Below are 16347 nucleotides of genomic sequence, written 5' to 3'. Positions count from 1 at the left end.
ATATATTTTAGGTAGATGCTTAAGTAACTATTTAAATTAACAAACAATTACAATCCCCTCCACAATTTCATCCCATTAGTAACTTAAGCTTACCTTAGTTTCAGTTTTCTTAGCTGTGGTGGTTGTTCTACTAGCCAATGAACTGCTTGTGGTCTTGGTCGTGGTAGTGGTACGAGATGCGGTAATCTTGTTCGCGCTTTCTTTGTTCTGTTTCTCTACGTCGGCACTCTTGGTGATTGTTTTACTCAGTGGTACTCTTGGTTTAGGCGGTGCGCTGGTGATTGTTCTTGGTTTGGGAGCTGTTGCTGTTTTGGGTGATAATGTAGCGGGTGCCGCCTAGAAAGAAAACGAAGTATGTATTATAAACAATAGGAATATTAAAATACTATTGCAACTAAATAGTCTGGCGACTAAAAATTGCATGTCAGCACGTAGCCAAAGTAACGATAATAAAAATTATTATATCATTTGTGCCTCATAGTCATAGTCTAAGCCCACGGCCACACAGAAAGCGTTTTTAGCGTTTTGCGTTTTTTGCGTCTCAAGCGGTTTTTGCGATTTTACCGTTCTAAGCGCTTTTTTCGGTTTGTGTCCATTAAAAACACGCAAAAGACGCGGCAGGTCTGCAGTTTCTATCAATATGTCAATTAGTAACGTCGCAAGCTCGTGGATTCCCGGCCCGTCCAACAATCAATCCTGTGAGAAAGAGATAGGCGAGATCAGCACAGTTAGCGTTGAAGAGACGAAGATAAAAGATGCTGGGATTGAATTGTGGACGGGCCGGGGCATATATTCGGAGACGAACACAAACTACTCCTAGTGCCAGTGGTGTGTAAAAATAATAATTATTATTTTATTTTATGCCATTTATTTTACGAATTTTAGTTTATATGTGTATAGTTTTTTTATGTTGTAGTGTTGTGGTTAGTACTTGTTATAATTATAATATAATATAATAAGTAATTATAATTATACAGGGTGTCTCAGATTTTAATCGGGAAAATTTAATAGACGATAGAACTTGCAAAAATAAAACAAAAAGTTCATATCAACTTGTAACATTTGAAGCTTCCTTTTCGAGATACAGGGTACCATTAGAACCCTATTATAATATTAATTACCAATTAGAATTTTTTTTTTCGCAAGAAGTAAGCAAGATAGACAAAAAAGTCAGGGGACAAAAAATTATATTTTTAATTACTAGATCCAAAAATAATATTAAACTTCTAAAAAAGCAGTGGCGTGCCTATTTTTTCCTTTAAAATAATTTAACAGTGATGCCCCACCGCCGCCCCTGGCCATTAAACTTAAATCTAATTACATCAAATTAAGTCCCATAGTAAGTATTATAAACGGGTCAAGTTATATCAAAATCGATTAAGTAGTTTTTCAAACATCTTATTTTTTTTTCTTTTTTAAGTAACTTTAACACCCTGTATCTCGAAAAAGAAGCTTTAAATCTTACAAGTTGATATGAACTTTTTGTTTTATTTTTGCAAGTTCTATCGTCTATTAAATTTTCCCGATTAAAATCTGAGACACCCTGTATAATAGAATAGTAAATATCTCTAGTTGGTAATGCAATTTTAGGACATGATTTATTAGACATTTTGGAGTGAAACTTCTTTACGCGCGCTGGGAGTAAAAATTCAAGGCCGTGACATACGAGCTAGTGAGACGGCCCTGACACACGAGTTCGTTGTGTGTTGAGTGACGCGACGTGTATTTGTGAGCAGTCCACGTGTTTATCAAAAATATTGATATTTTAATACAAATTTTGTAAAAGTGAATCAAATTATTACGCGCAAAAAAAATTGTTACACGTAAAAAACTATTTTTACGCGAATAAAACTATTTGTTACTGGTAGAAAACTATTTTTAGGCGTATACAACTATTTGTTACGTTTAAAAATATATTTGTTACACGTAAAAAACTCTTTTTTACGCGTCAAAAACTTATTTTTTCTGGCAGAAAACCTTTCTTACGAAAAAAAAATATTTTTTACGTGTAAAAACTATTTGATACACGTAAAAAAATAATTTTTACGCGTCAAAAACTTATTGTTTCTGGTAAAAAACTTTTTACCCAAAAAAAAAAATTTTTACGTGTAAAAAACTATTTGTTACACGTAAAAAATTATTTTTTTACGCGTCAAAAACTTATTATTTCTGGTAAAAAACCTTTTGTTGCGCAAAAAAAAATATTTTTTACTTGTAAAAACCAATTTGTTACACGTAAAAAACTATTTTTTACGCGTCAAAAACTTATTGTTTCTGTTAAAAAAACCTTTTTTACGCAGAAAAAAAAAACACTTTACGCATAAAAAAACTATTTTTTACGCGTAAGAAAATATTCCTTTAATTTATTACTTTTTCAACATTTCAAACTACACTTTTTCAAACATTTCCTTCAAATTTTTGAATTTAATAGAATCTTCCTAAACAGTAGATGTTCTTTATAAAAATATTTTTAGATAATACCCTAAAATGGAAAAAAAATGCATACTATTTAATTTATTTTTATTGTATTATTAAATATAACGTCCGCCTATGACGGGGTCTCATAAAAAACGCTAAAGACGCTACAGAAAACAAACTGATTTGTTTTCATTTGCGTTTTTTGCGAGACACGCCGAACGCTACACGCTTTTGGTGTGGCCACTCCTATATAATCCTGTTATTTTGTTATAGTCGCTAAAGACGCTTCACGCTAAAAACGCAAAAAACGCTTTCTGTGTGGCCGTGGGCTAAGAGCTAGCAACGTTTTCGAGAAAGTATTTTAAGAAAGCTGGCTTTTTGACATATTTTTTTTACTATGCTCTTTGGAACAGCATGCGGGCCGTCTGGCTGCTGATACACGTTGCGTTCACTACTGCGCATTGGAAGATCCTATTTTTTTTATTTAGCCCGTTAAATTCTAGTATCGAATATAAATCAAACAAAGACTTTTTTAGTTCTGGTGATACGAGAGAACGTCGGGAAAACAAGTATTTTAAGAAATCTGGCTCTTTGGTATATCTTTTACTATTGTCTCGGGAACAGCGTGCGGGCCGTCTGGCTGCCGGTAAACGTTGCGCATTCACTATTGCTCATTGAAAGATCCTATATTTTTTATTAGTCCTTTAAATTCTAGTATTGAATATAAACCGAGCGCGTCTCCATAGCTCGGCGCGAAAAGGTTTCGCCTATGAAGCGAGGAGTCGAGACCGGCTCAGGGTATAAAACTTTTTTATTTTCTTTTCGTTTATATTCTGATAGTAAAGTATTAAATATTTGTTTTTTTTTGAATCACCAGAATTATTATTATCACCAGATATACCAAAGAGCCAGATTTCTTAAAATACTTGTTTTCCCGACGTTGCTAGCTCTCGTATCACCAGAACTTAAAAAAGTCACAGAAAGAGTAAAAGCAAGAGAAATGAAAGAAAAAGACGGAAATGAGTAAAATGAAAGAGAGGAAATAAAGGTAGATAAAAATAAACTTTAAAGCAGAACTCAAGAACCTGGAAGACTCCGTCCGTAACCTGGAATAGGAATCCTCCGAACAGTCTAAAACACTTGAAGAAATTTCTTAGGACTTACGACCGAGAAAAATCAAAGATTTTCTTTAACTTCCATACAATCTACAAGGGATTGTAATCGCAAAACATTTTCCAATGCACGTCATCGGAAAAACAATCACAGGAAACAATCATCAGAAAAACAATCATCGGAAATCACAATTTTTAGTTCATCCTCAATTAAATATGGAAATAATGTGGATATTTGTCAATATTGTGAACCTATAACTTTCGATTCTTTCTCGTGATTTCTTCTTCTATTAGTGAGGAGCTCATAATTATTTCTTGTTCGTTGTTATTTATTGTCGAGAAATATTAAAAAAAAACACGCTTATCACCGCAGACAGGACTCCGGAAGCGACTGATGAGAAATTTGATTGGCAAATAGGGATGTATTAAGGTACGCGCACATTGACCAGAGCCGCACGAATCGCACTTTTTTTTCTTGTCGCGCACACTGAGCCGTACCGAACGCGCCGCATTATTCGCTATTTTGTTTCTTTTTACCCCTACTACATTGAAAGTAACACAAACAATATTATTTCTTCGGTTGATGCGGCGCGTGCGGCCCTGGTCAGTGTGCGCGTACCTTTAGGGGCCAAAATAAACAAAATAGCGAATAATGTGGCGCGTGAGGCGCGTTCGGTACGGCTCAGTGTACATCAATAAATAAATAACCCATAATAACGCTTATAATAATCTTCATAATGGACTAGTTTTTGCCAATATGTAATAAGTAAAATAAGCTATAAAACAAATGAATCAATTAATCACTAAAATATTAGATATTAAATTAAAAATAAAACGTAAAACTCTTTAAAAAATTATATAATAAATATGTTGTTTGTCAATTTTAAATTAAGATTCATCTCATAAATCCATCACAATCTGGCAGCGCTGTCGTCATCGCTTGTCGCTCAAAGTTGATCAAGTGCATCGGAAATTGTTTTGCGATTACCATAGATTGTATGATGTACATAAATACATAAAAAATTAAATCACTTCTAACAGTCACTGTCTTTAGATCACTTTGTCAGATATCTATCCTATGAGACGTACGTCGTGACTGTGAACTGAGTCGCGACCGGCGCCATCGGCAGCTGCGTTCGTGACGCGCGACGTCCCGCTCTGTGAAGTATTTTCTCGTTACCAGAGAAATCACAATTAACTGTAATCGTCACGCTTTAGCAAGTCACCGTTTATTTTCAAATCAGTCACAGGCCGTGACTGTGATTACAGAATATCAGTGACAAAGTCACAGCTACCGATATTTCACTCATCACTATTTGACACATTTGAATTTGATTTGAAATTTAGTGGATTTGTCAGTCTTTACGGAGCTTATTTTATGTTATTTATTAATATTTATTCTACTACTGATAGTTGTATAAAGGTAGTAAATCTAGATGGAAATTGTGGCAGAACTTAAATTAACAGTGACACTATCGTGATTTATCGAAAAAGACTCTAAAATACTTAGTTGTGTAGCGTGCGGTAGATCTCGGCAAAAATCGAGTGAAATAATGGAACAACTTTTCGCTAGTAAGTTACTATATAATATACATACGCGTAGTAAACCGATCATTTATGAATTTCACTTAAATTAACTAATTATATATTTTTTCTTGCATTTTTGCTTTTGTTTACTACTTGTATCTACTTGTCAAGATTAGATGTCAAAGAATTTAGATACGTCAATTTGACTTACCTGCTTCAGTAGCGTATCGGATGTTTGTGTTAATAAATAATTATTAAAACTTATCTATTTTTATTATAATAATATGTTTTTATAACAATTTTAATAACAACCAACATTTATTCACAACGTAAAATAAAAAAAATATTGAGTCTACCCCACGTCTACCCTACATCATAGTTTTACATTTTTTAAATAACATTAGAACGGCACTGATAAACCGGAATTTAAGTCGAATAAGAATATTTGAGTCCCATCGCGGTGGACCTAAGATTTTTGATATACTCCTTCCTTAGTCTTCTTATTCAAAGTTTTAAATATACACTTTAACCTAAAATTACTTACCCTAGATGTAGTAGTCGTGGTGGTCTTACTAACGGCGCTACTCAACGTCCTACTAGTAAGATTAGTCGTTCTAGGCTTGGCTGTAAGCGTAGACGTGGTGGTCTTGCTCACCGTGGTACTACTTGCTTTTGGTACCGCGGCTCTAGGTGCTGTGGCCGGCCTAGGAGGTGTCGTTGTCTTCGTTAAATTCGTTCTAGCCGAAGCTGTAGCAGGTCGCGCTGTCGTTTTGGTAGCTAGGGCTTCTGTAGCAGGTTTCCTCGCTAAAAAACCTTTGATTTTAGCAAAGTTTGGTTAAAAAAAATATTAAAATAACATACTTAGTGTTTTGGGTGCAGGTTTGACGTCTCCGTTCGTGAGAGGTTTTCGTTCGAGGGTTTTGGGCGCCGTGGTCGTTGCCGTTTTTGGTTTGGGTGATGGTCGTGTGGCGGCGATAGGAGCAGGTTTCGTGGCAGTACTAAATATAGAAAAATTATTTTAGCATACTATATCTAAACTATTATATCAAAATACCGGGCGTTTTTCAAAAGTGGCTCACTCCTATTTTTTTTTCAGACAGAAAAATGAAATTCGGTATGTTATTATATTACACAGATTCGGATTTATTGATGTATTCTATTATTTCCGTTTAAGAATATTTTTTTTATAAAATTGATAAAATTCAAAAGGTTTGTTGATAAAATTCAAATTCAAAGAAGGTGAAGATTGATTATTCATAATAATAAAAATATACTAAAACATCAGATGTATGTCTAAATTATAAAAAAATACAAATATATCAACAATCAATATACAGTATGTCCCCGGATTGTCTTTACAAGAGGAAAAGCTTTTTTATTACTGACATTTTGAGAAAAATACATTCTTCATAAAAATTTTTGCTAGTTCTAAAATGGTGAATGACGTTTATACTTTTCCAAATTAATTACATACCGTTTTAAAGAAAATTAAAAAAAAACACATAAAAATATAGTTAAAATTTTTCCTCCTTTAACAAAAAAGTCCTAAAAATCAAAACGCGTTTCTATGGTAATATAATTTCGTTTTCACCTTTTGATAGATTGATATTGATAAAATTTTAATTAACATCATATTTTTTGCTCTTTTAAAATGTTAAAGAAGCACAACATTTATTTAGTTCAATGGTATGGAAAGGGTGATAATAATTATCGGAAAATTTGATAAAAAAAATGCATAACATCCATCTATCTAGAATGAAATCTAAATTATATTACCATAGACACGACTTTTGATTTTTCGGACTTAAGCTTGATTTTCATGCATCCGTTGTCCGACGATACGTTGATACGATATTAATTTTATTGGTAGAATTTAAAGACTTTCATTGGTTAGAAAATAACGCAGTTTTTAAATTTATTGCATTTTCATGCCTCCGTTTATCGGATATACGTTGGTGTCATTTTATATTTTCGTTTCCATAACGATTTTCCTATTTTACATATATTTTTATTAAGGTTAAATTAAATTTGTCAAAAAAGTGACAAAACGTCCGTTATTGTATGAACGGGTCCGTTGACGGGCTGAAGTAAAATATTTACGGATGAAAAGTGGCGCGAAAACGCTATGACCAATCACAACACCGTCGGACCAACGTATCAACGTATAACGGATGCATGAAAATCAAGCTTTAGAAAAAAATCAACCATATTTTCATTATTTCTTTTAATTTTCTCTAAAACGGTATGGAAATTTGGAAAAGTATAAACGGGATTAACCATTTTAGAACAAGCAATGTTTTCTTATGAAGAATGCATTTTTCTCAAAATATCAGTAATAAAAAAGTTTTCCCTCTTGTTATACTGTATATAGTCAAGCACTGTAACATACGATCAAGGAATCTCAGTTTGAAAAATCCTAATTTACAACAGCAGTACAATTTTTATAAAAATCTTGGAAAGTCACGTTAAGGTTGACATAGATTTCTAAAAAATAAATGCCAGATAAAAATATTTTTAAAAAATTCTCCATTTGAGATAAAATCTCTACTTTAATAATTATAAATTAACTTAAAAATATCTGTCAAAGTTGTCATATATACTAACCCTGTTTTTGATGGAGCTTTAGACGCCAGTCCCGTCCTAGGAGCAGTACCCAAAGGTTTTGCTGTGGTTTTTGACGCCGCTGCACCAACCTTTGATGTAGCTGTAGCCGATTTACTAGGTGCTACTTTACCTGCAAACACAATCATTATTAGTCCTCCTGGTAGAGATATCCTGATTTTTTTTTATTTAATTTTATAAATAAAAATATTTAATAGACATATAAAGTCAAAACTATAATTACTTCTAGTATACTAAAAATTATATTGTTTTTCATTGACTTTATGACATTATTGAAAATTATTATATATATTTTTTAATAAAAAAAATACAAGACTGACCGATTGGTTTCTTAGAAGAAGCTGGCGTAGGTTTCTTCTCGTCTTTCTTAACTTCTGTGGGTTCTTGCGTTACTACAGGCGACACGGGCAACGGTGCCAGAAGTGGAACTTCTTTCGGAGCTTCCTGGGAAACTTCTGTCGTTTGTAGAGCTTGTACGGGTTCTTCTATGACAGGGGCGGGTTCCGAAACGGGTACTGGTTTAGGTTCCTCAACTGGCGTCTCAATCTAAAGTTTAGAGAACATTTTCAGATTATTATATTTTGAACAAAATTAGTAGAAACCTATCCTAATTATTAAAACGAACCATAGATAAAGAAAACACACCTTCTACTCCAATATACAATGTGTGATCATCAAATACGTTTAAATAAAATTATTTAAACGTATTTGGTAATCATGAAGAAAAATTTGGATATTTATCAAAAAACAGATACATAAATTTAGTAAAATCAACTGTAAAATATCATAAAATTCCTCAACAATTACATAATCTGATTAAATAGTATGGTTGACATTTTTGTACACAAAATCCAACTACTATTGTTGTTTGATCAAAAACTTACCAGAGGCACTGTAGGAACATCATCTAATATTTTACTTTCTTCAGAAGGCGTTATAACAGTCTGTTCGGCAAATTCGGGTTGAATGTGTTCAGTCTTGATTGAAATTTCGGAATTCAGCTGAAAATTCAACAGATTACAAATTTTATAATAAATATCAATATTAAATACACTAACACTAAAGTGTAACGACAAACGAGTTTATGTATTATAAGGCAAATAAAATAAAATAAAAAGACAATTATTAAACTTACATTATCAAATCCATTGGACAAAGAAAACGGTCGTGTATCCTCCTGTGGCGCTGCAGATTCAAAACCGTGAAATTGTTGCGATTCAAAAGGTCGCGAATCTTCCACCGGCGCAGCAGATTCAAAACCATAAAACTGTTGTGATGCAAAAGGCTGCGGTACGAATGACGGCTGTTGAAAACTGGGAATCGCCGGTTCCTCTGTCTGGGGCGATAAAACAGTTTCCTAAATTAAGAATAGACATAAACGTTAAATATACCGATCGGGTCATCGTAAAAAAAGCGTGGTCTTGATTTTAACAGTGATGTAGACAACTTAATGAAAAATGAAATGCATTAAAAAGAGATAAAAATTGGGTTGAAACATTTCTTCTATACGGTATTGCCGGATTTTTCATCACAATTTCAAACCGCCCAAGTAGGCGTTTACAAAAAATGCCTACATGCTTACGAACCGGCAACACTGTATGCCGCTTATTATTTTGTCTCTGTCTGTCAGGGAGTTATTTATATATATCTCTGTCGCATGCATTAAACTCCAGACCACGGAAATAATGTGTCCAGGACTGTATAATTTAATATGGTACTTTCTTTATTAGTCTTTTAAAAATTCGGTTTTATACATCTTTTTCCTCAAGTAAATTACCTTTTCAGAAACTGGCACTTCAGGTGTTGTATCAAAGGAGAATGATTCTATACCTGTAGAAGGTAGGTTTAGTTCCTGAAAAAAAGAATAACTACTTAGAGAAAGTGAAAATATTGTTTTATTGCAAAACAAAACATCAAAACAATAGTTTATTCATCTCTAACTAATTAAAGGCGAAGAGTTGTTATTAAACAATTTGGTATTTTAGAACTGTTATTTACAAATAACAGTTTGAAATCGTTGTTACTAAAAAATAACAGTTAAAAAAAGGAAATGGCGTTGATGGCGACTCATGGCTTGCGACGTGAAGTCGGGCCAAGATATTTTGGCACACAACAGTTGCTGCTGTAAAAAAATAACAGATATGAAAATAACAGTGCACTGATATCGATGCAAACCGCTATTAATTTTAAACTTGGTAGTTTATGTTGTAGAGCTGTTACTGTTGTGAATTGCGGACATTCTGATTTTAGCTGTTATTTTTATTGTTTATTGTTAATGTCAGACGATTTCAAGAAGAAATTAAGCCATAATAAAAAATGACTGTTCATAAATAACTGGCAAATTAGAGATAATAAAGAAGTCTGTGCTATCAAAAATGACTTAAGAAAATGTTGCCCGTTGTTTCTGGGTGTTTGTAAAATTTGACATTTAAAGTAGAAACAACTTTTCAAATAAGGTTTTTCGAAGTTTGGCCAGCAGACCTGTTTTTTACCCATTTATTACTTTAAATGTCAAATTTGGCACATACCCGAAGACAACAGGGTAAATTTTCTTATGTCGTTTTTAATCTAACTCAAAGCAGAAACTATCGTCCAAGTAAAATTTCACCTAAGCCAATAAGTAAATAAAAAAGTCCTATATCATGAGGATTTTATCTGTACACTGTATAAAATGTTTATTAAAAATATTTTGTTTATCCCACTAGTGGATAAAATATTAATTTAAACGCTTCATATGAGTGGATAAAACTCGATTATTGTATGGTTGTGGTTAAATTACATTTATTTGTGACTAGACAATACTTCGTTACATTAAAATTACTCACTTTGCTTTCAGTAACCTTCTCTTCTAGCTGAACCACCTGTTGTTCTTCAACCAAAGGTTCCGGCGATTTAATAGGAGATTCAATGGGTGACGAAATATCGTCGTCTTTGATGGACGATGTGATTTCCTCTTCTTGTAAATTTAAAGCGTGTTCGGGCTGTTGCAATTCGCAGGCAGGATCGGCCGAATATTCGCAAGCAGGTGCGGCGAAAGGCGCATGTTCGGTAATCGGAACGTCCGGAATCGGATGTTCTACGTTTATTTGTTCGAATTCGCTCTTAGGGTTAAATTCAGTCTCATGTGTATCACTGGGAGGTGCCTTACTGCATACATTCAAATCCTGAAAATAAAAACAGTATATTAATGTACTGGGTGTGCCTTAATGGCGTGCTAATATTAAGTGGTGGTTCTTGGATTTATTCTAATAAAAAAAAACTCATATGTCATAAACATCTTAACTTTTGAGAATCAGGGTGGTAAAATTTTCTACAGAAAAAGTTTTTTCATAAAAACTCTAATTTTATTACCGATATCTTTATGAAAATTGACACACGTCTTCTATGCATCAAAATGCCTTTTTTGATGTACAAACAATTTTATTTACTTCATCCAGTGGCGTCCATACAGATTTTATATTGAATAAATTTGAAGAAAAAATGGTATACTACTGACTTTATTTAAAATAAACATTATTTCCAAAATGTTCATTCTTTCTTAAATGATTTTCATCTCTTGATTATTTTAGTTATCTACTTTTAAAACTGTCTGTTATACTCAAGACCTAATGAAAATCTAAATTATGGAGTCCCATTTCTTACAGAACATAGTATTGTGAGGTCATTACTTTTCTACAACTACTAGAATAAAATACTTTATAAACTGACTGCTTCTGTTCCTATTATTTAGAAATAACAGTCTAATAGAACCGGAATGTTATTTACCAATATGTAATTTAGCAATAACAGTTTGCAACAGTTATTTCCAAAACATAAAAAAATATGAAAATAACCGTGCGCCGACATCGATAGCCCGCGATGTGATGGCCACGAAATTCTATTTGCAACAGCGAGAGTAACTATTGTTGTTAGAACTTGGTTGAGACAGTGTCGGATATAATTAATTATTATGCTTAATCGTAAACAGTCGACAGGTTTTGTTGAGTGGTAAGATTGCCTGTGTAACGATTTAATCAAACTTTAACTGATATTTGTGTGATTTCCAACTGTTATTTAAAAATAACAGTTTTGTCCACCTCTGCGATTTGATAGTCCTTAGCTTTGTTACTGTGGATATTCGGTGTGTTCTTGAACTATAGGTTTTGTTGACTTGTAAGATATTTTGCCTGTTTAACCATTTAATCAACTTTTAACTGATATTTTTAAATACAAATAACAGTTATTTGGAAATAACAGTTGTAAATACCAGTTCCTATAATTGCAATTTGTAATTAACAGTTCCAATAACTGATATTTGTAAATAACATTTCCAACTGTTATATAAAATTAACAGTTTTGTCCACCTCTGCGATTTGATAGTCCTTAGCTTTGTTACTGTGGATATTCGGTGTGTTCTTGAAACTATTTTCGTCACTAGAAATTTTGAATATCAAAAAGATAAAGAACCAAGGTCCAGATTTATTACATTAAGAATATATTTTATTAATCAAGTCTATCTAAAGTGACGATTTTGACATAAAACATGACAGAATAAACAATTTACTTTTAATTAAAATGACAGACAGTTGGTATTGTTACATTCTGTCCTTGGGCAAATTATTCTAATATGAATATTGATTTATATGATTAGTATGAATCTTAAGTAGCTCAAACTTACGTCAAACGCATCAAACGGCGACTTGCTTTCTTCCTGTCTAAACTCGCAAACAGGACTAGCGCGCTCGAACGGAACCGGTTCTTCCACATTGCCGAAATTTGACGGTTCTGCCTCCAGATGGAACGGCGATTTCGACTCCAACAGATCCACGGGCTCGGCAGGTTTGAGTAAATCCTCCACTTCCAAGGCTGGTTTCTGCACTTCGGGCTCCAACAAATCGGCGTTTTCTTCGAGATACGGTGCACTGGGTCGAAGGAGTTCGACTTCGTGACCGAGTTCCGGCGATTTCGTGAAGTTTTGTCTTTGTTCTTCGACTGGGGACTGGATAGGTTCGGAAAGGTCTTCAGGTGCTGTTGATTTGGATTGTTCAACCTCTGATAATTCGCTTATTTCCGAAACTTGTTCGGCCAAATCCGTTTTTTCTTGTACCGCGACGAAATCTTCGAGTAAATTGTCTGGAACAATAGATAAATATTATACATTGTGTTGCATCGCAGACCTGAACATACATTTGATACCAATTAAACTCTTAGTTACGCAATCGAGGGCGCGATTTTTAAATTCATTGTTGCCAACCATGGCAACTTATTATACTGTAAAAAATGTCAAGTTGCCACATTTATTTATTTATTTCCTGACATTGTCATTCGTTTTGACACATTAGTTTTGTATTACGAGTTTTTGGTTTAAATTAATTGTGTTGTGATATTTTAAGCTTAACAAATTTTTCTAGCAGACCTTGCAATCGAACATTGTTCTTTTTAGAACCTCTTTTAGTGCGAAGTGTACAAGATAACTCAATAACTGTAAAAAACTCATCGCAACTTTATTAGAATATTTTGAACGGGAAAGCGGTAGTTATCCTTATTTTCATGCGTGGGTCATCATCAATAAATCAGTCGTTTTCCGAGGCAGAGTGTCGGTTCTGTGAGCCGTGGTTCTTTTTTACATCGGGTAGGGAGCTAACCTGGCCCGACAACCTTCCTCCTTTTTCCGGGCTTAGGACCGGCCACACGACCACTGAGCTTCTCAGTCCACCCAGTGATCGCGCAGGCGATGAGAGTACTACGCAGAATAGCTGGAAGGACGCTTCTGGACAGGGAGAGAAATGAAAGCATAAGAAGAGCGTGCAAGGTGGAAAATGTAAATGAGTGGGTACTCAGCAGAAAGGAAGAATGGAACGACCATATCAGCAGAATGGACAACAGAAGGATAGTGAGAGTTGCACGCGACAAATCACCGGTACGTCGCAGAAGCTTAGGACGTCCACGAAAACGATGGAGCGACAACTTGTCAGTCTAACCGGTAGAGACGAGGAAAACAGGCGATTCGCCTAGTATGAAGAAGGAAGAAGAAGGAAAGCGGTAGTATACTCTGTTTTTTTTTTCTCAGGTAAGATTTCGACAGACGATGGCAGAAAAAGAGCAGATGACGTCCCATACCAATCTATTTATTTTACTAAAAAAGTTTCTAATATTTTTTAAGTTTACTATGGATGGGTTTATATATAAATCCGTCATGCGTCATCTTTTGTTGTTTTTAAGCAGTTTTATTGGTTTATTTCAAAAATGACAGATCATATTTCAACATTATTAGTTTGATGGAAAGGTGAACGACAAACAAACGCCGATGCGTGTGATCTCGTCCTTAAGATTTATGAGAGTTGTCAAACTCTTGCCAATTTATAGGTTACAATTTCGTGTCAAATTATGTCAAATAGAAATGTTAAATATTTAGCATTTTGGACTGTATTATTACGTGTGTTTCGTGTATTTTAAAATTAAGTGGAGGAAAACTCGCGGGAGAATTAATTGTTGATCCAGACCATAGTTTACAGTTAATATTCGGTGTCCAGAGACCGCCAGAGACAGTTTGCCAGAGAGATGTATTAGCTCCAAATGAAGTTTGTATACTATCTTGTATATGATACCAAAAACTGGAGTGTCTGTAAAATAGCAGCACACGATAGGTAAATAATAATCATATTGAATAATTATATTGATAAATTAACTTTGAATAAGTATATTAACAATAAATGCAGGAAGTTGCTTGAGCTTGAAAGCCGGAAATCTTTTTTATATCTTTTTTTGGTATGTGGTGTTTTTTTTTTAAATAAACCCTTGCATGTTTTGTACTGTACGTCTGTCCGTTCTGTAGCTCCGGAGTATCCGTGAGAGGGGAAACGATATTTTCTCGATGTTTTTCGTAAAAAATTAGACGACGCGTCCAATCAATAAAAATTCGACAAATTTGCAAGTAGCCAATAAAGTGAGTGGGCGGAGCGATTTGCGGTGACGCACTCGTCAAATCGACGTATAAAATATATTGCTGTTTATTTAAATGTTTTTTTGCCCGCATTCCTTTCATAGACACAGATCCAGCAGATGTACTGTATACTGTAATTGGTTTTAATAAAATAACTCGATTAGGTTTTCTCAATTTTAAACAGTTTTTTTCACAATATTTTGAAGTAATCACTCAAACTTTAAAGATATTAATTTTCTGCTATGCGTTCCAGTTGTACCAACTTAATTCTTTGTAAAATAAAATAAACTAATTTGAAAATAACTATCTATCACTGTCCAGGATCTTGTCGTTGGATAGACTATAATGGCCCTTTATGTCCCTTAAATGCTGTTAAGGAGGTGAGTTTTGTTGATGTAAATATTAAATTAATTTTTGTATCTGAAAATATTTTGATTAAAAGAAAATATGTAAAAGTGGGCAACGCTGTGCCGGTCAAGCTTAATCACGTGACTAAAAGTTCATTTGATATAAACTATAGGTAATCCCATGTAAATTTTAAAAATGATGAATAAGTTTTCCCCATTTTATTTTACAGAAAAATATATTTCAAATTTTTAGAACTCCTGAAACGAAGCAAATGTTCATTTATCAGGTGGTGGCAGCACCGTCGGAGAATGTACCAAGCCTATAGGTGATTTCAAAGCGAGTGATATATCGGTAGCTATCGGATTGACTATCGGTAATTCGACAGTTGTCGATAGATATCGATAATCGAATTGTGATAACTTATCAATAAATAAACTACATTATCTTTCATCCCTACCTGTGACTGGAGTTTTCGCGGTTTCAATCGGTTCCTGGTCGGGTTCCAACGGCGAAGCCAACTCTTTTTCATCGTCCTGTGACAGTTTATCTAGATCGGTGGTCTGGATGGCCGCCTGGTCGTTGTCGTGCGTCTGCGCACCGCCGCCCAACGGGTAGTGTTCGGGCAGATCGGAAATGGTGTCGTCCAGGAGCTTCTCCGTTTTCGATTCGCCCCTCTTCAGAAATTCGTCTAGGTCGTCGGGAAGCTGGTGGACCTTGTTGAGGTCGTCATCGAACGGGTTGGACTCGCCTTTCTCCGCGTAGAACGACATGGACATGGGGTCGTCTTGTTCCTTGTTCACGATACTGAACTCGGATTCGTTGAGGGTTTGTTCCGTGTCGTCTCCGAAATTGGCCTAAAGGAAGAAAGTAAAATAACGTAAGTACCAATTTCGTTTTTCTTCATTATATATAATTAAATTTAATAATTTATCACTAGCACTGTTGCCAACTTAGCGGTTTTCCCGCTAGATCTAGCGTTTTTTTCAGCTTAGCGGGTAAAAATCATTTAGAGCTCAAACGCACTGACGACCAGGTCGGATATATTGCGTACATAGATGAATTAGAAAATATTGTTTTCAGAAATGTTAAAATATCCGAGTTAACTAAAAAACGAAGTTCATTCATGAGCTTGTTAAATGTTCTAATATTAAATAATGCATTTAAAATATTAATGGTAATTACAGTAGGTTAATTAGTATAGTTTTCACACATTGAAGAGGAAGAAAAAAAAAAAGATTATACAGGGCAGATCAAGAAGAAACTTTAAATATGCTGATTTTATTTTTTACCATCGAAACTCGAAAAGTATAACAGTTATCATGCCAACCCTAAATAGACTAAATCATATAAAAATGTTTTGAATTTTTACTAGAATCGAATAAAAAAAAGTTTAGATAT

General features: G+C 34.0%; 1 protein-coding gene across 2 annotated transcripts in view; it reads right to left on the bottom strand.

Annotated features, from left to right (window-relative positions):
* LOC115888567 (SH3 domain-containing protein C23A1.17-like) overlaps positions 1 to 16347 on the bottom strand; it is a 316006-nt gene that overhangs the window by 4049 nt on the left and 295610 nt on the right. For both annotated transcript variants that reach the window (XM_030908326.1, XM_030908327.1), the window contains 11 exons: positions 15407 to 15803; positions 12337 to 12791; positions 10505 to 10843; positions 9457 to 9531; positions 8815 to 9036; positions 8564 to 8680; positions 8000 to 8225; positions 7662 to 7791; positions 5919 to 6055; positions 5602 to 5861; positions 94 to 336 (listed from right to left, as the gene is read on the bottom strand). In XM_030908326.1, coding sequence (XP_030764186.1) covers positions 94 to 336; positions 5602 to 5861; positions 5919 to 6055; positions 7662 to 7791; positions 8000 to 8225; positions 8564 to 8680; positions 8815 to 9036; positions 9457 to 9531; positions 10505 to 10843; positions 12337 to 12791; positions 15407 to 15803 — 2601 coding nt within the window. The remainder of the gene's footprint in view (positions 1 to 93; positions 337 to 5601; positions 5862 to 5918; positions 6056 to 7661; positions 7792 to 7999; positions 8226 to 8563; positions 8681 to 8814; positions 9037 to 9456; positions 9532 to 10504; positions 10844 to 12336; positions 12792 to 15406; positions 15804 to 16347) is intronic.

This window comes from Sitophilus oryzae, unplaced genomic scaffold, assembly GCF_002938485.1.
Source record: "Sitophilus oryzae breed Bouriz unplaced genomic scaffold, Soryzae_2.0 scaffold_801_pilon_pilon, whole genome shotgun sequence".
Taxonomy (NCBI): Eukaryota; Metazoa; Arthropoda; class Insecta; order Coleoptera; family Curculionidae; genus Sitophilus; species Sitophilus oryzae.
Note: the sequence above shows the minus strand (reverse complement) of the source record. Positions and strands in the feature narration are given on the sequence as shown.